The sequence below is a fragment of the Camponotus vicinus genome, unplaced genomic scaffold (assembly GCF_025532165.1).
Source record: "Camponotus vicinus isolate PSW18456_S1 unplaced genomic scaffold, iyCamVici1.0 SCAF_4, whole genome shotgun sequence".
NCBI lineage: Eukaryota > Metazoa > Arthropoda > Insecta > Hymenoptera > Formicidae > Camponotus > Camponotus vicinus.
Window position 1 is genome coordinate 10413037 of NW_028141976.1, and position 24357 is coordinate 10437393.

General features: G+C 34.1%; 2 protein-coding genes across 2 annotated transcripts; both read right to left on the reverse strand.

The window, feature by feature from the left end:
- Window positions 1-2116: 2116 nt before the first annotated feature.
- LOC145969946 (uncharacterized) lies at window positions 2117-5155 on the reverse strand. The gene is made up of 3 exons (XM_083096284.1): window positions 4911-5155; window positions 4520-4602; window positions 2117-4004 (listed from the first exon to the last, which is right to left on the reverse strand). The coding sequence occupies exons 1-3, from the start codon at window positions 5019-5021 to the stop codon at window positions 2399-2401; spliced, it is 1800 nt and encodes a 599-aa protein (XP_082952410.1). The 5' UTR covers window positions 5022-5155; the 3' UTR covers window positions 2117-2398.
- A 10588-nt stretch (window positions 5156-15743) lies between these two features.
- LOC145970741 (uncharacterized) lies at window positions 15744-22032 on the reverse strand. Its single transcript, XM_083097665.1, has 3 exons — window positions 21880-22032; window positions 18898-18959; window positions 15744-18349 (listed from the first exon to the last, which is right to left on the reverse strand). The coding sequence occupies exons 1-3, from the start codon at window positions 21922-21924 to the stop codon at window positions 16693-16695; spliced, it is 1764 nt and encodes a 587-aa protein (XP_082953791.1). The 5' UTR covers window positions 21925-22032; the 3' UTR covers window positions 15744-16692.
- Window positions 22033-24357: the final 2325 nt, after the last annotated feature.

A 24357-nucleotide genomic window follows, 5' to 3' on the forward strand; every position in this document is an offset into this window, starting at 1 on the left:
GTTTAGAAATCGCCTATTGTGTTGTAAAATGACTATTATGACGATAATCGGTCACAGATCACAATTTACACACGAATGCGTTATTTTCGTATACAGGAACAACGTAGAAAAGAAATTCACTTAGGTGGAATTAGGTCTTGTTGAAATTACTTGTTCCAGCGGTTTATTATCGAAATCGTTTCAGGGAAAAATCATAGCAAGAAAAGTCATAATAAGCTGTAAAGAGACAAATATTACATACAAATTACATATTAAGTATAAGGGTAACAATATAATGACATCGTATATAAAGTTTCTGTAAGCACGAAAAGATGACACAGATAGTTTTCGGATAAAACTCATCTGCGCAAAATTAAATGAAAGTAAAGATGAGACAAAAGTGAAAACGTTTCCCGTATCCCGGTCTCGTGTCATGTCAGAAAAACGCACGTATCATGATTTCTCTGATTTTATTTTTCTACCTATGGTCGTGCTACGAAGAAAAGTCCACTCTTCCGTAGTTGGCGCCAGTGAAATCTCGCCGCTGCCGCCATCGTCGTCGTCGTCGTCGTCGGCGTCATCAATCGAATAGGAGTCTGCGTCGTGCAATACTCGTTGTAGCCTATCGAGACGGACAGTACGGTGTCGTGGATTAATTTATGTTGCTGTGTGGGTGCACCGATACTTTCTCCACGGTCGAGGTCCTCTACATGCTGGTCACCTGCCTTCCATAACAGACTCCACTTTCTCCAATTTCGCAGGGATACGTGCGCGTATTTGCGTTGCATCATCATCGTCGCAAGTTCAGAATGTCGACGGTCGATTTATTTGAAATTGGATTGCCATTTAGACATACCGTCTTTTACCGAAACGTGTGTCTAGTTTTAAGAAGACAGTTGTCGCACACTAATTGAAACAGTACGAGACTCGAATATTATCCTGTCTAATAGAAAAAAGAACTAGAGTAAAATATCCATTATAAAAAGATAAATGTTTTTTAGCTCAATTATATTATAATTATAATTATAATTAATTTAATTAGCTCTCATATAGATCTAATAGGTCAGAATTTATTCGATATTTTATCAATAGAAGGTCTTAATAAAAAAGAATTTTTATTCATTCTTTTCAATTTTGTTTGTGCATGATCATTTTTTACAGATGTCATATATATAAATTTTTGTAGATTTTTCAAGCATTTTGAGATTAAAGTTGTAACAAGATATTGTGATTAGGAATAGAGCAAAAAAGAGACGACTCATACGACCTCTACAAGGGTTAAATCTTGAATATATACATTAAAAATAATAGATTAATCCATCAGTTTTCAACATTTGCTTTGTTCCATTATGATGCGAAGCGTATACTTCTTTCGTAAATAGAATTTGCATTATAATTGATGTTATCTTTATTTCAAAGCTTGGCTACCATTATTTCGATATTCTCTTTCTTTCTCTTCTTAACTTATATAAACTGTACGCAATTTACAATAGACAGATATTCCATCATTTTCGTTTAAAAGAAGATCCGTATCTTTTCCAAAACGCATAGAAGTAATAAAATTATATAAAATAGCAAGATTAAAAAATAAACAGATTAACAAATAAACAGTTTACACACACAAATAATTCTTATTTATTTTAAATTATTTATTTTAAATGTCTTCAGCGAACAAAATAATTGAGCAATCGACTTTTAGAAAGTGAATGTTTAAATTTAAAAGTAAAATATGTTAATTATATACTTCATAATTATTTACGCTTGCTAGATGACGAATCTACTACTGTATATTTATTAAACGCAATGAGCATAAAATTTTCTCCATTGAAAAAACACTCAATTTTCTGTTTAAGATTGAAGATTTATAATAATTGACTTTTCTTGACATTTATGTCAACAAATCGATTTTTAATTAAAAAAAATCCATATATAAAAGATTTATAAAATAAAAAATGATTATATGATTTGCGATGCTTGTATATTTAATTTAATCTATTCTTGTTATCAAGTAAAATAAAAGTGATGATTATGAATTTTGCATATGCAATAATACACAATACGAGGGCTAAAAATGTGAAATAATATAGTCAAAAAATTAACAAAATATTTATAAACTTTATTCATAACAGTATTAGAATTAACAATTGGGATGACAACAACGTGAGTAAAAAAAACAAGGGAGGGGAAAAGGTAAGAGTTATAAAGCATCAAAGAGTGGTACTCCGAAGAGCAGCGAGTACACAATCAGTCGAACAATTTCGGGTAACTTAGTTTTATACGCGACTTATCTTAATCTTTCCTAAAACATAATATATACAGCGATTTATGTTACAGTACTCTCTTATAGAGACGTTTGTACAAGCATTTTCAGGGATTACAGTGCAAGATTATTTTACACGGAGCTCAATCCAGCTTCATCTTAGCGGCCGGGAAACCCGAAGCCGGCTTGACCTCCGTTTTGATTAACTGGCGGTGGTACCAGGTGCTGCGACACCGTTGGCGGATTTGCTTGAAAAGATCTGTCCCATCTGATTTTGTTAGTATCCGTTTGATGTTGCTGTACTTGCTGTTGCTGCTGCTGCTGCTGCTGCTGCTGTTGTTGTTGTTGCTGCTGCTGCTGCTGTTGTTGTTGTTGCTGCTGCTGTTGCGCTTGCCTCTTCTGTAGAGCGGTTTCTGGGCTGTAAGGCACAACCTGTGTATTCTGCGTCTGCGAATCCTTACGATCCCAACCGTGATGATGATGATGATCCTCGCTGGGGAACCATTCGGATATCCAGACCGGTTTCCAAATCTTCTTCCATGCCGGTACCCAGATTTCCTTCCAAGCGGGCACCCAGATCTGCTTCCACGCTTCCTTCCAGGCGAGCTTCTTATCAGGTATCCATTCCAGCTTTTTGTCGGTTTTCCAGATCTGCTTCCAAGCTTCCTTCCACTCGAGCTTCTTATCAGGAACCCAGATGAGTTTCTTACCTGGCTTCCAGATTTGTATCCACTCCGGCTTCCAAGCCAGCTTCTTGTCTTCTACCCAGATTTGCTTTTTCGCTGGTTTCCATATCTGCTTCCAGGCTTTCTTCCACTCGAGTTTCTTATCCGGTATCCAAATTTGCTTTTTCACCGTTTTCCAGTATTTTTTCCACACCGGCTTCCAAATCAATTTTTTTTTCCAGAGATCGTGACTGGTATATTGCCATCCGTGATGATCCGTACCGTGATAATGATGACCTGGTATACCAATTTTTACCCATTCGGGGATCCAAAGTTTCTTCCAAGCAGGTACTTGAATCTCCTTCCACGCCGGTACCTGAATCTCTCGCCAAACCGGCTTCCAAATCTTTTTCCACGCCGGTACTTGAATCTCCTTCCAAGCAGGTACCTTGATTGGTTGCCAGATGGGCTTCCAAATTTGCTTCCAGGCTGGCACTTTTATCTCCTTCCACACCGGCACTTGAATCTCTTTCCACACGGGCTTCCAGATCTTCTTCCAGGCCGGTACTTGAATCTCCTTCCACACCGCTTTTTGCGTCGGCACCCAAATAGGCTTCCAAATCTTCTTCCATGCGGGCTTCCAGATTTGCTTTTTCGCAGGTTTCCAGATTTTCTTCCAACCTGGCTTCCATACTAATTTCTTTTTCCAATAGCCTTTATCATGATGATGATGATGGTCGTCGCCTCCGTGTGCTTCGATGCCTCCGCCGATGTCACCGCCACTTGGATGTCCACCGATATCACCCCCGATACTCAAGTGACCACCGATATCACCTCCATTTAGATGACCACCGACATCACCGCCCAAATGACCTCCAATATCACCGCCACCATAGTGACCGCCGTCACCCCCGAAATGGCCGCCGGCATCACCGCCACCAAAGTGGCCGACATCACCGCCACCAAAGTGGCCGACATCACCGCCACCAAACTGGCCGGCATCACCGCCACCATAGTGACCACCAATGTCACCACCCTCAAGACTGCCGTAATCGCCACCGGAATCGCCTCCCCATCGTTTTTGCGCCTCCTTAACACCTCTATAACAATCAAAGATATCACGCGATTCAATGGAATAAAATATATATTTGATCTCACTTATAACATTTATAATATCTCTATACATTATATTTAAAATATCTCTATATATTTCAATCTGTTTTTTACAATGTGCAGGGAAATTTTTTGGAGAGAAAATTATCGACTAAAAAATATACAACAAAATATATATATTGCAAATAATCAGATTTCTTTACATTATTTTAATTATTTATCAAAATAAAAATAGAGAGGTCCAGATAAAATATAAAATATCAAGGTAAAATTTAGAATACACGAATGCAAGAAAAGAAATATATTTTCAAATGCATTATTATTACAGTAATTGTTAATATCTTCGTAGATTAAAATTAAATTTTGTACATCATATATATATATATATATATATCAATTATTATTAAAAATTATTATTAAAAATTAATTAAATCAATTATAATTAAAACAACGCTCGAATAAATTATTATTCTTTTATTACTAAAATAACTCATATACGTACGGAGTCTGTTGTTGTAGACGTTGCGTTTGATCTACAGCTTTGCTCGCCACAAGAGCGGCCTGCAGTAGCAGCGCTAATACAGCCTATAAATAAAGTGAACAAAGTTAATAAATCCAAAGAAATCTGCAATCAAAGAATAAATGCGTGTTTATGAAAAATATCTTTCCGTTTGATCGCAACTCATGGTGCGATTAACGAGAGAATCAAAAACGACACTAGGCTCATTCACAATTTAATAATCACACAGAAACGCTTCGTCAAGTAAACACGACTCTATAAACTCGAGGCCTAATCTCGGTCGCGAACGAATTATAAAGCACTCTCGAAAAATCTTTCGTTACTGTATCTTTTTTGTGTGAGAAGAAAGAGAGAATGAAGTGGAACAACTGACCGCGCATCCCGGGCGAATCCTCATATTTCTCGCAATGCCGCCCGTTGGGCTCGGGCCGCGTACCTCCTGTTCCCTGGACGCAGGAAAACTTAGCTTACTTCGTTCAATCATCGGAACGTCGTAGTTATATAGGCGCGTATCCTCCCCGAAGGCATATCACTGGCAAACGGTCCGCGGACGAGGAGGCCGATGGAGGTGGTCCATCCTCGGCCTTAAGTGGTGGAAATCAGAGGAATTCCATCGGGGAAGGTGAGATAGAAGCCACCACCACCATCGTCGTCGATTTGGGGGCCTCGGGCCCCCCCGCGGATAAAAATTCTCCTTCACCACCTCCTTCTTCACCGCGTTCTTTCTCTCCTTCGCCCCCACTTCCGGTACGCGACCGGACCTCCGTCGAGCCGTATCGTCGGAGAAAGTGATCGAGAGCACGATCCGGTCGAGCAAGCAGAACGATCGAACGACCGACCCCCGTTTTATTCGAGCGCATCCGTCTCAACGGTGAAGTTCAAGCTCTCGCAAGGTTACGCGAGACAAGGTTACACACCGATCGCGCTCTGGATTATATCCGATTGCCGGAGGGAGAGAAAAAGCGAAATGTGTCACGAAATAATCACTCGAAAATAATAACTCTGCAACTAGAGCGAGATAATTTTCTAATTACGAAGAATTAATTCAGGTAGAAATAGGTGATTAGCAAACACTGTGACATCGCACATGTTTTGCATTTAATCAATCTAAATGACAGAGACAGAATTTATGTCTGAACTGTCAGTGAAATTTGGAAAGAAGATCTTTCTGTGTGGACCTCTCTACATTTTATTTTGATAATTATTAAAATAATGTAAAGAAATCTGGTTATTTGCAATATATATATTTTGTTGTATATTTTTTAGTCGATAATTTTCTCTCCAAAAACGTCTATCCACGTTAAGATTAATCATTCACTTGTTGTAAAGCTTGACTATGATACATGGAAAAATTGTTTCTGACAAAGATTATACCAACTGATAGGAGCAAAACTCGTATTCATCCAATGCAGTGATTAATATTTGGCAAATTTACGGTCTTAAATTTGCCAGAAGATATTCGAAATTACTATTAAAAGTTCTACAAGTTACAAACAATGTTCTAGCAGATACAAAAAAATAGCGATAAATTTTTGTTACTTCTAGAAATTTATTTACAACGAAACATTATTCTTTTGAGCGAATTTCCTTCCGTCAAATCAAGTATCTTGGAATCAAGTTTCTCAGTTTTTTATTAAATCTGACCCGACCGCTGTTTCTCATTATAGATTTGCCGCGAAAGTTGCCCTATCCGTTTCCTGTTGATATTATTTTTAGTTTATACACATATACATATAAATGGAAATGCAGCAAATTATTCAATCTCTCTCTACGATTCTCATATATATACACACCGTATAATTTGACGCATGCTTTCAAATTGTAGACAATTAGAATCTGCGATTCCGAAGCAAGTTTCAATCACATTCATCATTCCCTGTATAAAAAAAAAATAAAATATCTTTGTACATACATCTTTCTTTTCATATTCAAAAATATAAAAACCCACTGAGATATTAATATTAAATATATTAATTTGAAAAAAAGAGAAGAATTCCAAGAAATTCCAAAATCTTGATCTATGATTGTAATCATATAATTTAGAAATCCCTAAAGCAACGATACGAGATGAGAAGAATGAAATAAATATGCTTGAAATATCGCTTGTGATCGATGCTATCAATCACAATTAAATCGATTGAAACAGCTCAGAAAAGAAATCAAAGCGATTAAAAGCGAACCGATTGACAGATCCTGTAATAAAGCGAGTATAACAGGCCTTTATTAAGGCCCTTGGCTGTACTTGATCAAGTTTTGCGCGAAATTTACGACTTCTTCGTCCACGTTCGGAGAAAGCAATACCGAGCAGGGACGGTTTCGCGTACATGCGAGACTGCGCGAGTGTATTTTCCGCTTTTTATCGTCACAAGACAATGTTCATCAAGCCACAACCGAGGAAAATTAGATTTAACGAGGTTCACGCGCGCGAGTTACTACGATAGCGAAAGCGCCAGCAAAATGCTTCCTTCATTCCCGGAAAAACCATATCTCGCGTATCTCGATATCTCTCAAAAGCAACATCGAAAATTCCCGAAGGCGGTGGTTTATAAGTAGCGGTTAACGATAGGCGTTAAACCACGTTAAGTGCGTATATCCGTTTAACATGTCGCGCCGACTCACGGATGAAAGTGAATTCCCCTTCGTTCGCTAGAGAGTTCGCGCGCCTCGACGTCCTGGTGACTGAAACCCGCGAGGTATACATTCTCGCTATTCCGGTTCGTAAATCACTCACAGCGGCTGCTGCTCCAGATTTTCGAGTCCAGACACGAAAGTAGTCCTGACAAAAGAGACGTTCTTATTCTAGGATATGTCTAGGATATTCGCTTTCGGTCGGATACGCATTTTCGCTCGTAATTGGCTGCAATTGTGTTGAAGGAAAACGGCTCTAATTGTAAGATATGAAAAAATTAAAAGTTCCTTTTTTGGAAATTTTTTTAAATTCTAAATTATTTTCAATTTTTATTTTCGTTTTTAAAATTGATGTAACAATTAAAAAATTATTACATAGAATGTTATTAGATTATAAGATAAGATGTCATCCTTTTACACTTTACCTGTATTGAGAAAAAATTAAAAATTGTTATATGTATCAATACTTTTTATCTATTATTTGTCTATCTCTATCACACTTTTCTCTTTTAGAATCTGGTAGGAATTGAAAAAAAATTTGAAATGCGAGTGGAAGAGAAGATGAAATACGTGATATAACCATAAACATATGGAAAATATGAAATTCCATCATGCTTGACAGTTGCAGGTAACCCAAATATCGAGAAAACGTTTCGAAAGAAGTATCCAGATATCTCGAGGGCCGAAACATTTAGAAAGCAAAAAAATGTACGCATCGGCCTATATGTCAAGCTGTATAAATGTAAACGGAAATTTCTAACGGCCCCATTTTTCTATTTGCACTCACACCTCTTATTTTGCAAACATTATATACTCCGAAAACGAAGTTGTACGCTATAAAAGGATGATTCTCTACAAGTTGAAAGAAACGACGCCGACAAATCATTACAATATTTGTATGTTTCATTGTTTGTTTAATTATTTGTTTATATTTATATTTCAACGCGTTTCAGATAAATAAATTCCATTAAGAGGAATAAAAATATTTTTGATATCAGTTTCTCACATTTCACCTGATAAAAGTTCAAATTAATAGTTTCTACTGCATTTTAATCGTGGTTTTCATAATTTTCTCATCATTTCCGATTCTTCAGATTCGACTTTGGCGACCTAAATCAACCAAACTTCTAAGCTTACCACGAACAAGTTTTATAACGCGTTTTATGACTTTACAGCCTTTCTTAAATTCCTGTTACTTTTCCACCGTTAACTTTACGCCATTGGCTTGGCCATTATTATATTTCCGCAGCTCTTATCGTTTTATCTACGCATTTCAAATATTTAATAGCAATCTGCTGCAAATACCAGTTTAAGAAAGTTTATGGAAGAAATTTAATCTTTCGAGATTATGATATGAGATATATATGCTAAAATTCCTTCAAAATATCAAGGAAATCGATACTTTTAAATTTCTACGTGGAAAGTTTTATTTTTAATTTAATTTCTCTTTTTTAATTTAATTACTTACCTATAATTATATGTTACTAGTTCTAAAAAAATCTCAGGAAGTAAATACACAAGTTATTTGTGTCTAGTCTCTTTAAATGCTAACGTCATTTCGATTGCATAAAACTAAGCGAAGAATTATTTTCGGCGGACAACGGCACATAATTTCGTGAGCGAAAAGTCATATTGCGATGACACCGGAACCGCGGGTGACGTCGAGCATTCATAATGTCGTTGCGTCCTGGATTGTGTGTCCTGACTATAAAAAAGGCTCGTTACGTAATCGTTGTTGGTCTTCGCTCATTATTATTTAAGATGTCAAGCATATTCCCAACGGTTACACATCCAGGCCGTTGCCAGTTCTTCACGTACCATATAATTAGTTCTTCCTTTAATAAAGTGATCTATATATCGCATCTGTCTGCTGTATATTTTCATGATTATGCTCGCGAATTATTTGCGAAGAGTCGAATTTGCAAACATAATGTGTATACATCTATACAATACAATGCATAAATTTAGAAGAGGAGTTTGCTTTAAAAATAAAAGAAAGACTTGTAAATCTTACGAGGTAATCCCGATTTATGCTTTACAATTTGTTCCGGTTTTTAAAGCGAGTTCTCTGAATCGATGCAATCGTAGAAAGTCACGCAATCAATTTTTACGCTCTAACAATAAGCGACGGTTACTTCCATATAATTTATTGTCGGAAATATATTTCACTGCGGCACAAGAAGCATGAAAATGCTTTTGTTATTAACAAGACTGATGAGGAAATTTCGTGTTTCTTTACTGTTTTCATTAACCGTGTAAAGTAAATGTAATTATCGCGGTAAAATGTTTTATTACAGTACAATACATACGTGAAGCAAAAAATCAATCGGAATAAATACAAACATGAATATCTTGTATGTATAAAAAAAACTGAAGAAATTATATCGTTGAGATTATCGTTTCAATTATCAAATTTTTTTTCTACAGAGCTGATTGAAAGATCAATATCCATGGCATAACAAAATTTTGAATGTAATGGTACAATTATAGATCGTTACGGAAACATTTTTTGCGAATCTCTTGATATGTGTACTCGTTAAATATCCGGAGAGCTTGGCTCGATCTATAAAATGCGGCAGTGACTAGACGTGTCGTACTGAAATGCAGAGTCCAGGCTCTTACATCACACATAGTCGGTCGTTTAGCACTTTCACCAAACTTTCCTACGCCCACATCGCAATGACCGGATACTCGATTTAGAGATGCGCATCAAATTATATTTTCATGTCGAGCGTATTTGTTTCATCGATTACAACTAAATGCGTTGATTAAAAAATGACACCGCTTTGTATGCTCGTTAGAGAAACATAAATCACCTATCTTTTTTGAATTCTAACTGAATTCACACTCGATAAATTTGCGTATCTGAACATTGCACGACAAGCATTGCGATTAATAGTAAGAAAGAGTGTGTAGAAAGCGCGTTTCGCAATTGACGATTTTAATTTAATCACTGACAAATAAATTTTCGACTGCTCACCTCACAAGCAATTTTTTTAATTTATTCTTTTTTTATTTTTAATTTATTCTTTAAATATCACGAATTATTACTTGGAATTATTATAATTTTGGGTTTTCTATTGTTTATGATATATGTCAATATATAAAAGGTATTTAGTTTTATTTTTTTTATAGTTTTTTTAATATTCGTTTTTTTAAAGAAAGAAAGAAAGAAAGGGAGAGGGAGACATTTTATAGAGATTGATGTATGTAACTTATTCTGGAAGAGATCTACTCTCGAAGATGACACCTCGTTGTTTCGAAATTGATGACTTTTCGCTAACTTTATCAGAATTTCTGTTTCCCACGTTGTATATCTATCTCGTACAATTTCTCCGCGATCCATTGCGCGTTTCCACGACGGGAAAGTAGTTAAGTTGGAATGATAAACGTACATATTTTCGCTCTACTCACAATAAATAATATTTCCGTTCAACGGAACAATCATCATAAAACAAGATAAATAACAGCACATTTAAGATTTTTCATCAGGAATAAATATGTATTCACAATCGTGGAAATACCTTGTATCGATTAAAATAATTTAATACAAAATAATTATATATAATAATTTATTATAATTATATATAATAATTTTTTGTGTAATTATATAATTTTTGTATGCAATTGTATCGATTGCATAAAAGTTTAAATTGTTTAATCGTAATTTATATCTGTATATTTGTGTAAATATCATTAATAAAGACATTAAATGTCATTAATAAAGTGAATTCGAATTACTTTTTTTATCTTTAACGATTCAGGAAACAAAGGTAACCTGATTGAATACAAAACGAAGTTAAATGCCTGTCTCACGGCGCCAAGATTCGCGGTCCTGTCCTCTGATGAAACAGGGAAATGTGCCGCAAGAGCACTTTCCGACCCGCAAACGACCTTCCGCAGTACTTAACCGATGAGTAGAGAGTTGTATGGGTGCATCGCTCGCTCAAGCGATGCATTCGAGACGAGCCTGATTCGAAAGTGAAACTTGTCCTGACGCAGCCTATGATCAGCGATGCGCCCTATCTAGGTGAAATCTGTGTAAGTATTTGCTCGACCGATTCACGAAGTGTAGCTTTTTGTGCATCGATTGAAGCGCTAAGGATACAGGTAAATAAAATCCAGTTTTGGCAAATTTTCAAGTTCATTAGGAGATTATTCTGTAATTTTTATCTTACTTTTCATAATATATACATATGTACATACACATACATACACACATACATATATAAATTTTTCTTACTTGTCATTCTAACAATAATAAAATAATGAAAACATAAAAGACAAGATCAATATTTTTACGATGATTTATATTTTGTTTTTTTATTTTTCATTTTTTAAATAATTAAAACTATATTCCATTAAATTTCTCTTCATTCCGTAAAATTCAATCAAATATATGCACTAATTCGGCAATTTTCTAGATATTCAAGAGATTATTTTTACACAAAGGCATGTTATTAACTTCATCAAACCTTTCTTCATTTCTTCATGATTGCTTTTTTCTAATTTATTTAAATTAGTTCATAATGTAAATATAATCGGTGAAAAGAAAAATTGGATTCAAGATATCAAAAGTTAATTATTTTAATTATTTAATATATTTTTATACTTATGTAAAAATTTTTGTTTTTTTTATACTCTTTATAACAAAGTAAAACGACACCTAAAATAAAATTGTAAAATACAATAAATACACCAGCAAATGCATTTTTGAAAAAACTTAAAAAAATCAGTCATTTTTGAAAATTTAAGGAAATGCGACTTATTAGATATGAAAAATGGATGAATCAATTAAACTTATGGTAATAATGTACCAAGATAATAATAATATTTAAAATAAATATAATTTATCTTCTTAACAAAATAAAGCAAAAAGATATTTTTCTTTAGAGCTGGATGAAAAAAATTAACGTAATTAAAGGAAATCTCTTCAAAATAACACTACCTTCCTGAAAAAGAAAGATATCTAATTGTCTAATTTTATAAGACGAGTAATTTTATAAGAAGTTATGCACTGTGAAGCATAAAAAAGAGACATAGCAAAAGTGTCGCTTTGCGAAGTGACTGCAATTTTTTAATGAATATCTGCTTAATTTATACTGAGAGATTCTATGCTGGTTAATATTTAATTTATATTTAATATTTAATTAATTTATAAAAATTAATATTTAATATTTAATTAATTATTAATATTTAATATTTAATTAATTATTAATATTTAATTAATTTATAAAAATTCCAATCATGAACTTCTTTGATTGTTTATAAGACGCAAAAATATATACTCGTATTGCGCATATTAAGGATATTACGAGTGACAGAACCATACGCGGTAATAATTCCTTACGACACTGGTCATTAGGCGTGTAATTTCACCTAGATAACGCTTCGCCGATCGCAGATTCGAGCGAATTTCACTTTCCAAACGTGAATCAGATACTTCCCGCAGACATGGGCGGACATGAGTATAGGCGTGTAATTATCTGTTACGCGAAAGTGTTCGATTTATGTCATATTTTATAGATAGAATTAATCTCATTTGTAATATTGATAATGTAATACCAGAAGCACGCGAATTAAAACAGGGTCAAGGTTAATATATCAAGGTCACCGAGATGCCTTTTAAAACGAATTATCCAGGTAACTCTTTTCGTTGGATCGTCCTAATTAGAAGATACTGCTGCACCTTTTGACATATTAATTTGATTTATTATGCGCTCGCGAAAATTAATACGGATACATCGGTTTTAACGTAATCGAATTTATGAATCTATTAAAATGATATAAATCTTCTCGGAATTTTTAGTATGAAATGGGTTGTTAGTGCGACGAATCATTGTCGTTTTATGAGCTGCGAGGAATTTTAATTAAAAGATTGTCGCTTTCTGCATTTATCGACAAATTTACAATTCAATTCTCTTCCCATCGTTAACGGCTGATTTATGCTTCATTGGTCTAACATGATCAGCGTATAATCGATTAGACAGCCTGAAGAATTCACCAAGTTTAAAGTCCATTATCCGGCTTATTGAATAATACATTTCCAACGCTATCTAATTTTTTTTTAATTTAAATGTTACGAGTGTGAGATGTTTTCTAGAAAAAATATGTTGAAAAAGATTAATGTTCCGTTTGTCTCTCTCTCTTTCTTTCTCTCTTGGCCGTAGATTTATATCCTTTTGTACATCGATGTATCGTAGACGTGGTCTGCTGCACGTGGTGTAACCTCCGCGAGATATATACCCGCTGGTCCAACTAGTACGACAATACTTTCACTCTCCAGACAAGATCTTATGAATCTGTTAACCGGAGCTTTTCCTCAAGCTTAACATTCGCGTCATTATATGCTAATGGAGAGTCCGGCTTGTGAGAATCTGCTCGAGGCTTTTGCCGGCAGCTGCGGGCGAAAGGCACGAAAGCGAGTTTATGCCCCGACGAGGAAGGAAGAGAGACTGCCGGAACGTTTGTAATTAAGGTCGAGGTAATGAGGAAGGTAAGATCATCTGCGGGAACCAGGTACGCATCCCCGCATCACCGATTTCGACATTGTCTCCCGGCGTAACTCCGCTATAAAAACTCTTGTCGCTTTTACTTTTTATTAGATGACTACGCTTTCGCTAGATCGAAAAATGAGAGTTTCCTTTTTCGGCAAAGGTGTATACGGTTGTTTCTAAGCGAAATTGTTGAGAAAGCTCATCATTTATTGCAACCTTTCTCTCTTTCCTTAAGTTTCTTTTTTTTTAAATACATTTATATTTTATTATATTTTTTTTTCAAAAGTATAATTTAAAATTCGTATACAACAAATGTAATTTAAAATTTTTAATTTTAAATTCAATTTAATTTAACTTAAACAATATAAATATTTCCATAAAAAAATTTCATATTTTTGATCTATGCTTAATAATTTGAAAATTAAAAATTTATCGCGGAAATAGAAATCTCTTGCATTGTTTATGTAAAAAAAATAATTGAGAATAATTGTTAAATTACATCGTCAAAATAATGATTGCATATTGCTTATATTTCTCAACGAATAATTTCGGGCGATCTAAAAAATCGAAAACTGCCGGAAGAGAAAAGCATAACAGATTGATCGATAATCTTTTGTCCGAATCGAAAGTACTTTTGGCATTTCTTTCGAATAGCTTTCGAGTTTGCACAAATCCTCATTAAACTGCCATGGGAGATTTACCAGCCATATAACTTCCGGTCGATGTCTTCTCTTCCATTCTGATTACATATTCTCTTTTTTTTTTACAGCTTCACGTATCGCCCCCACACTTGCCGCACGATCATGGAGAAAGTAAAGGTCGTGAGTTCGTCTCGCGACCCTGAAGACCCTGAGATACGCTTGCTCACTCAATTCTCTTATCCTTAGAAAGCATCGTTTGTCTCCCTTCCCTGTCCGCCTCATCATCGTCTCTCTGTTTCCCTTCCCGATGTTGCACAGCGCATCTTCGTATGAAAGCCATCGTACTTTCATCTAATGCGAATTAATGGTTGCACGAACGAGTAAGTTACATTCACGACATCTCGATAAATGTCCCGGAAAACATGAACAGACACTTTCAAACGCACGATCACTACGATCGATGATCGTCACACGATTCTTTTTCAAGTCTTAGGCTACATCAGATTTGTTGAACTGTCAGGAAATGTAAGAATGTATAATACATTGTTTCAATTATAAAATTAAAGAACAAATTTCGCGTCTTTCGTTTGTGTTTTATGGAAATTTAGACAGATGAAAAGAAATCATTCTTTCCAAGGAAACTATAATGATTTAATAAATGTAACTTGTACTTACGGAAACTTATTATTATTGATTATTATTATTGATATTTTATAAAATAAAATCAATAATATAAATAATATTTTTTATGTATACGCATTGCAATTGATAAAATTGAACGTTGCTGTATAACTTCGACACTGATATCTCTATCAATTAATACTAATATTTTTTAGAATATTATTATATATATTTCATATATTATATATTTCATGATTCATAATATGAATAATATTTATAATATTTCATAATTCATAATATTAAATAATATCTCATAATATTAAAATCATTTTCAAAATCAATAAGTTATACAGTTTATTATGCTAAAAAAATGTGTTATTTAATGTTTTATTTAACTTTTGACAAAACGAAATAGATGTACTGAATTTTATTATATTATTATACTAATAAATATTATTTTATTTTACTAATTATACTAATTAAAAAACATTTTATCTAAAATAAAAATTTATACGTATTTTTAATGAAACTTTACGAATTAAACGTAATTAATACATTATTTTATTAAATTTATCTGGATAATTCTATAAGAAGAACTCTCTTTAAAATGAAAAACATAGAGAGACTCTATTTTAACTATATAAATAAATAAAGATAAATTGTTGCATGTTTAAATTTCCAAAAGAAATTATTACATTTTTGCAATGTTTTTATATACTTTTCATTTTAAAGAATTGATTTCAATATTGCAGACAATCAAAAGGAAATAATCATAAAAAGATGGAGATTATATTAATCTAGAAAGTAGCATAAAAAATAATATTTATTAACGTATAAAATGTATTAAAACATGCATGCATCTCGGCAATCGAACAATATTTACAAATTAACGAATTAATTACGTACAGTATTAATATATGCACATAGTTATATTAAGAAGCCTCATCTATAGACAAATGTTGGACGATACTATTCAATGTAGGTGATCCACTCTGGAAAAAGTGAACAAAAAAGATATAACTCTTACATGTATAACTTTTATGTTCGCTGTGATTTAATTTGAGATTGAGATATTGAGTTACTAAAATAAAATAAAATTAATTAATTATCTTAAAAGGTAAATATTTTCCTAATTGATAATATAATTTCTGTAATAACAATTCGCTTTAAAACTTAATTTAATAAAATATCTGATTTTTCTTTTTTAATTTAATCTTGTCGTTATGAATTTATTTGACAAAGATCAATTATTAGTGCCTTGCTTTTTTCGAGACATAGTATATGTAATAATAATACATGTAATTTCGAGAAATAGTATATAAGTAATATTTTTTAAACTAACATTTTCATATTCGCTACAATAATATCTTGATGATTATTCGACGATTATTCTGATTTCTTATTTTCGTGTAATATTTTACATAAAATCGAAAGATATACAATTCATTACATTTAGCACCAAGATGACCGATTGAAAATTTTTACCATTTATTTTCGTGCGTATTTCATCGCTCGTCATGATGCTTTCTAACGTGTTAACTGCAGGCTTTACTTTTCTCTTTGTCATATGAATTTATTGATGAGCTCTTCTCCTTCTTTCTTTGAAATGTATGTCTATATCGGCAAGTATAATCCATTATCACAAGACTATAAAGTTTGACCGACTTTCTTGCGCCGACAATTCCCAGATAATTTTCCGAGTTGACCTTTCGATCTCTGCACATCTCGCAAGATAGTCGTAAAAAGAAGATTGAGCCGGCCGAATCCTCTATTTGTAACCATGATGACCTTCGTCATGGTGGGATTCAATCGGAACCCATACTTTCTCCCAGACGGGCTTCCAGATCTTCTTCCAAGCCGGCACCTGCACGTCTTTCCAAACCGGAACCCACTTGCTTTTCCACTCGTCCTTCCACACCTGTTTCTTTTGAGTGACCCAGATCTGTTTCTTCTGTGGTATCCACACTTGCACTGACTCCTCCTGCCAAATCAGCTTCTTATCCGTTACCCAGACTTGCTTCTTCTCCGTTTTCCAGATTTGCTTCCACTCGGCTTTCCATTCCAATTTCTTGTCACTCACCCATATTTGCTTCTTCTCCGTCCTCCAGATCTTCTTCCAGACTGGCTTCCATATCAATTTCTTCTTCCAGAGACCATGACTAGTATACTGCCAGCCGTGGTGGTCTTTACCCACGTACTGCTCGCCCGGTATACCGACCTTAATCCATTCCGGCACCCAGATCTTTTTCCAATCAGGTACTTGGACTTCCTTCCACACAGGAACCTGGACTTCCTTCCAAACAGGTTTCCAGACTTTTTTCCAAGCTGGCACTTGGACTTCTTTCCAAATTGGAACTTGTATTTCCTTCCAGATAGGTTTCTGTATCTTCTTCCAGGCGGGTACTTTGATTTCCTTCCAGGCAGGCACTTGAACTTCCTTCCAAACTGGCACCTGAACTTTTTTCCATACTTGTTTCCAAGTCATTTTAGATTCTGTTTTCCAGATTTGCTTCCACTCGGGTTTCCATACCAATTTCTTTTTCCATACACCTTTTGGCTGATCATGCGCCGGTGGTCCATAAGAGTCCGAAGGTGGTCCGTAGGATCCGGAAGACGATCCAAAGTCGCTACTACCGCCATAACCGCTCGATCCATGATGATCACCGAATGAATCACCTCCCCCTCCTCCTCCGATGGATCCATGATCATCACCAAAGGATCCTCCGCCGTGATCCCCGCCAAATGATCCTCCGCCATGATCACCGCCATAAGATCCTCCGCCATGACCACCGCCAAATGATCCTCCGCCATGATCACCTCCAAATGATCCTCCGCCATGATCACCGCCAAATGATCCTCCGCCATGATCACCGCCAAATGATCCTCCGCCATGATCACCGCCAAAGGAGCCTCCACCATGATCACCGCCATAAGATCCTCCGCCATGATCACCGCCAAATGATCCTCCGCCATGATCACCACCATAAGATCCTCCGCCATGATCACCGCCAAATGATCCTCCGCCATGATCACCGCCGGAGGAACCATGACCGGACGGTGCGCCATAGCTCTGGGAAGGCGCACCATAAGACGACGATGGTGCACCATAAGATGATGAAGGCGCGCCGTAAGACGACGAAGGCACGGATGGAGCGCCATACGATGACGATGGCGCGGATGGTGCACCATAAGACGACGAAGGTGCGGATGGTGCACCGTAAGACGACGAAGGCGCGGATGGAGCGCCATATGATGACGATGGTGGCGCACCATAAGACGATGATGGTGGCGGAGGTGGTGCACCGTACGAATTGGACGGTGCACCGTAAGATTGTGATGGTGGACCATAAGAATCGGATGGCCCTACGTTCGGTGATCCGTAAGACGTTGCTGGTGGTGCGCCATATTGCGAACTTATGGGTGGCCTACAGTATTTATTTCCGTTAGAGTAGAAGAGATTAAGTTATATAAGAGTTATAATCCGCCGCAATTTAATCAATAAAATGTTTTTAATCTGACTGAATATTAAATATTTTTATATAAATTGAGAAATTTTCGAAAAGAAGAGAGGTATGAGAAAAAATGTTATTCCATAAGTAAATATTTTCTCAATAAAATATGAGACAATAGCATATATTGTATACGTTTAAATATAGCAAATTTTAATAAAAATTTTAATAAAACTAAAATTATCTGTACAAAAGATACTTACACATATTTTATATCATATTATAAAAGAAGAGGAGAAATTTTATTACTTGCCTTGTTGAAAACTTTTTTAGTCGCTATTTATTTTTTAAGTAAAAATAATTAATATTAATCTATCGTTAGTTTTATAATACATATATTTTAAGTTTACCATTTATTATTATCAATTTTATTTATTTATTTTTTATCAAATAAAAAAAATTATTAAAAAAAAATACATTTTTAAAAACATTTTATATTAATGTTTAATTATTTATATACTCACTCTCTCTTTGTTCTAATCGGGTCTCCAAACGCGGAGATAACAAAGAGGCCATACAATATTGTCTGAAAGAATTTTTTTTATTAGTTTTGCGAATATATATTTGCATAGTAAATAATCCAATTTATTGTCAAGGAATAAAATAATAATTATGATGATTATTTACAATATGAATTTCTGAAAATGATCATTATCTCGAATACATTTACATATAAAAGATCGTTAGTAAATACTGATTATACGATTAACCGTGCGAAAAGAACGACACCCTTGCCACATTAATCACTTTTTCTCTTAAATATGTCACACGGCTTCATAATTATCGTATATTCGAATGATTTCCGGCCATCAATTTCTCGCCGACTTTTCACTATGTAAGCTGACCTTCCGAGTGACGGAAATCTGCGAATTTCTACGCATTTACCAACTTACAAGCGCGTCTCTCAAAAACGAAAGTATTGGTCTCGCGGACGACGTAAACACCGGCGCGAATTAGGTCGACCCCTTCCCCCCCCTTCCACTCCATGTTCTTCACGCTTCCTGAAGGGGTCATCGGGGGACCGTGAAATTTGTACCGACTGGAAAGTGGGCCCCATCGAAATTCTTTTTTTTCGCGGAGTATTACCCTTAGGCGGTACCTGTTGATCCAACCTTGCGGCGATGTGATGTCGTTTTTTTTAATATCGTATTTTAGACGTCCTACTTCCCTCTCTCTCTCTCTCTTTCTCTCTTTCTCTCTTATGAGAATTATTTTGGGACCATTTGACTATTTATAATTGAGATATATTTGGATACATAAAGTATGTATCTTGTCATTTTACGAATTTTTGTTTCGATACATTTAATATCGAATCTTTCTTAATGTAAGTGACGAAAGATTGGTGATTCTTAGATTATAAACAATCGAAAAAGTAATAAGAAATAAACTTGAAAACGAATTTGAGAATTAATCATAAAAATATTTAAAGAAAATTACAAACGATTGCGACAAATGAAGTAACTTTGCTCGATATTTTCGATCCACAAAAAAGATTAGTTCCCGATAGAAATCAGAGGATTTATAAATAAAAATTTATATTAAGTCTCTGAAAAAATTATAGCCACATAATTATTAAAGCAGTTGAGGTATTTGGGTATTTGGGTATTTGATTGTTTATGACTTAACGATGCTCATAATCATGCAGTTCTACATTTCCGTATTTATGTAATTATTAAACTGGACATTCAGAGAATATTATCCAAATATTTTAATATATTCAAATCATTTCATATCAAAAATCTCGAGATTTCTGCGGAAACGCTTTCTTCCGTTTGCGCCGGGTATTGCAGTAACACCAACAGAAATTTCAGTAATTACACATCATTATACTGATTAAACGGCATAGATTTACTCTTCTCAGATTAACATAACAATAATAATTGTTTGCATATTATCTACATACTAATAATGGCCTCGGCTTACTTTCGTTTTAATACGACTTTACGATCATTTTATTATCTCCTACATTATTCTGTTTTATATTGACATTGACAAGTGAAAATTACCTGATGATTAATTTGCTTTATTATTATCGTTCTATCTAGCTAATAATACGCTATAGATATTTCCGATTTTCTGTGAGAGAATTCAAATAAGAATTATTTGCACATATGTTGTTTTGATTAAATATTGAGATCTTTAAATAATAAAATTTAAAATATTACAACTAGGATTTATATATAATTTACAGTTTTAAAGTTTGACTTGTACAGCAGTCTTTTAGATTTTATTATTATTGTTTATATCTTGTTCATTACATGTAATTTATTGTAAGGAAATGTTAAATTAATTTAATATTTATTTAATTTTTTTGTAAGAAAATGTTAAATTAATTTAATATTTATTTAATTCTTTATTTTATTAAGAGAATCCAAATTGGACCGAAACGTCTGTGATGTTAATTTTATTTTATTTTTATAGGAAATTATAATTTTATTATTGCGTTATAATTACTGTATTATTTAAAGATTTTAAATAACCTGCCTTCAATTTGTTTAAAGTATTACAATTTCATTCTGTAATAAATAAAATATTTGTTTTAAAAAATAAAAATATAGCTTTTAAAAATCTGTCATATCATTAACTTGTATTGCATCGATTTTATCAAATTTTACACATGACATTTAATGCAATTCCACAATGTATATTCATGTGTGCCTCCTGCTTGCACGACTTTCCATTTCACGGCGAGGGAAAAGTGACAAGAATGCTCGCTTATAGCAATTGCCGTTAGAAAATTGCAGTGATTTACCGGCTCATTTATGGTCATTTACGTTAATGTAACGCTACTGTTTCGTACAAAGTCATTGTATCTAATATGATATATTACTCTTTGTATGTGCCACTAATATAAAAATGACATAGAATTACGCTTTATCAGTAAACATTGCTTTCACGAAATATAAAGTTTTCTGTAGAGATAGCAATCCAATATTATTTCTTTACAATAATTTTCATCTATATAAAGATTGCTCGTTTCTTAATTATTATGTATTTAAAATAATGTATTATAAATATCTTTTACCTATAATATTATACATATAAATATTTATAAAAACACCAACTCTATCTGCAAAAACATCAAGTTTCATCTTAAAATTGTTCTAAATATAATATTAGGAAAATGTTATCATTATTATACATAATATCAAAATAAAAGAAGAGAGTCAGAGAGCGATATAAAAATTTAATAAATCTTAATTTGTTATCGAGGAAATATATTTCAATTGATTAAATTCTAATCAAAGGGACAAAACGCGCACAAGCTGAGTATCGTGCATCGCACCGTTCGATATGTTCAGCAGAATCTAAATCGAACAATTGCTCCACACGATGTTATATGATAATGTCGTCACTTCCCATTCGAAATCTCACATATATCACAGGCGCACTGACACACGGTTAAGACATGAGAAATGAAAGCACGGCGAGAGATGAACACTGACCAGAATGAACTGCATGTTTCCTCGAAAGGGAACCGTGTGGCCCATCGTAGGTGCAAAAGATGGCAACGACTGCCGTCTTTTTTTACGGTTCGTCACTCTTCTGACGAATTCATCATGACATTCGAGGCTTTTATAGCTAGTGCTCCTCTGTCTAGACGCCTAGATACTCTAGACACGCAGGTATTTTGAGAAGGGATACAAAGAGTGCCACGGTGCCATACGGGGGTTCCGACTCTTCGTGTACATCTTCAGTTAGGAGGGGATTTCCTCGTTCATGCTTCATAGTGAATGCAGGGCGATGAGGTATGTAGCAACATAAAATGTAATATAATCCTGAATTTTAATATAAATGATAAAGCAAGTTCAAAATATCTCTTTGCTGGATATAAAACTGCTCTTTGCTCTTCTCTTACAATGAAAATAATTTAAATTTTTTATTGCCTGGTCTCTTAATCACAGATATAATTTATATCGAAAAAATGATAAAAAGAAGGAAAGAGAAAGAGAGAAAGAAAATTTGTAGAGAAAAAAGTTACATTTATTTATATATAAATGTTAAACTCATAGTTGCATAATTAACATAAAATATACGATATAATATATCAATCAATGGAATTTATATAAAAAGTATGCCTCAAAAATAGTTAAAAAATCTTGGTACAAAAAAATGCTTATGTAATTTTTGAAGAATTGATTAGCAAAATTGATGATTAATTTTCCAAATTTATGATTAAAAGATTACAAGAATTGTAAAAGAGAAATACAGAAAAAATTAGGTATAAAAAAGTTATCAAATTAGTAAATTTAATGTCAACGTATATGACGGATGTAAACGCTGATGTGTAACCAGCCAATGTTCGATGACATGCAACATACACGATACACAACCAGCGATCACTTTCTCGCTAATTATTATCAGTCTTTTAAAGCGATTACTACCGCGGGGGGGATTGGACTTTCTACAATATTTTTCATCGCTGATTACAATATTGTAGTTTTAAAAGAAATACATACATACACAGAAATATACAATCACGTTCATTATTTTATTAACTTATTATTTTAATTTTAATTTTATTTTATTAAGTGTTTGATAAAAAATGTTTGATAAAAATATTTATAAATAAAGTGACTGTTACAATAATTTTTCTTCAAAATTGTTCAAAAATAAATCACGATCTTTCCGGCATAAGATTAGCAAAAATTATAATTATTTAATGATTCCATTCTAATTCCATTAATTATATTCATTTAATGATTTCATTCTGATTCCATTAATAATTTTATATTTATTATTCGCATGCAGCTCTCTCTCTCTCTCTTTCTCTTTTTTTCTCTCATTGCATTGCTGCATGAGTTTGATACAAAACATCAGAATTGGCGGTATTTGTGTTGAAACAAATTAACATATTGCTGTAAATTACATATAGAATAATCTTACAACTTGTTTCCCAGAACTTGAAGAAATGCCTTTCTCATCTTATAGTGGCACACGATACATCCCACGATGCAGCAATACGGAAAAGCGCATTTTGTAATGCACGTGAGAGAATAATTTTCGCCTGCATCGCAACTGGTGCATCCGCACTCGCACTTCGCCACCTGCGGAATCTCACTTTGACTTTCTTCCCCAGGGTTATTGTCGTTCCTGAAAAGTGCATGCATCGCGGTTGCCTTTCACCGACGATATATCTGCCGGGAGATGCTCCCGCGTTAGATGATCAGAATTGATTATCATCGGCTCTTGTATATGTCTTATAATTGTATATGTCCTATAATTGACGGTGGAACAAGCCAGAAAATCACGATAATTTTATACAAGGGAGTATGCAAAGTCGGAAATTTTCGCGTTTATACGAGGCTCTATTTTTCGAGAAAGTCAATCTTGAAAATTGGAAAATCGTTTGAGGCATCTTCGAACGTTTATTTCTTGTAAAACTAATTTGAATTTAAATGTGCACGCAGAATCTCTCTCGGTCTTCGTAGATGAGGCGACAAGGAAGCGACAAACTGAAAGAGTCTTTACCCGGGCGCCAGGATGGGGAATTACTTTGACTTTCTTTCGATATGATGTCTGAAGCAGCTGTCCTTTCGACTTTTTTGTCTTCACGCAGATAATCGAATTGGTTACTTTCACTGTGCCTCGGGAACGATATACGATTTCTGCTGCTAACGCATGATCAAAGATGCAAATCTCAAGTACAAGTTATATCGAATTTGCTTGACAGTCCTTAAAATAAGTGGAATCAATGATAGACGGCTAAATATCGAACGAGAGCTTGAATACAATAGCTACTAAAAATCCCAACGTATCAAGAAGACGAACTTGAAAAGAAAGTATATATTAAAAAGAAGATGCACCAAATAGATAGGAGAATTATTAGTACGAGTAATATTACTAAAGTGCTGAACATTAATTTTCCCATAACTGTACGATATACTCACAGACACTCATGGTACGTATAATATAGGAAGATC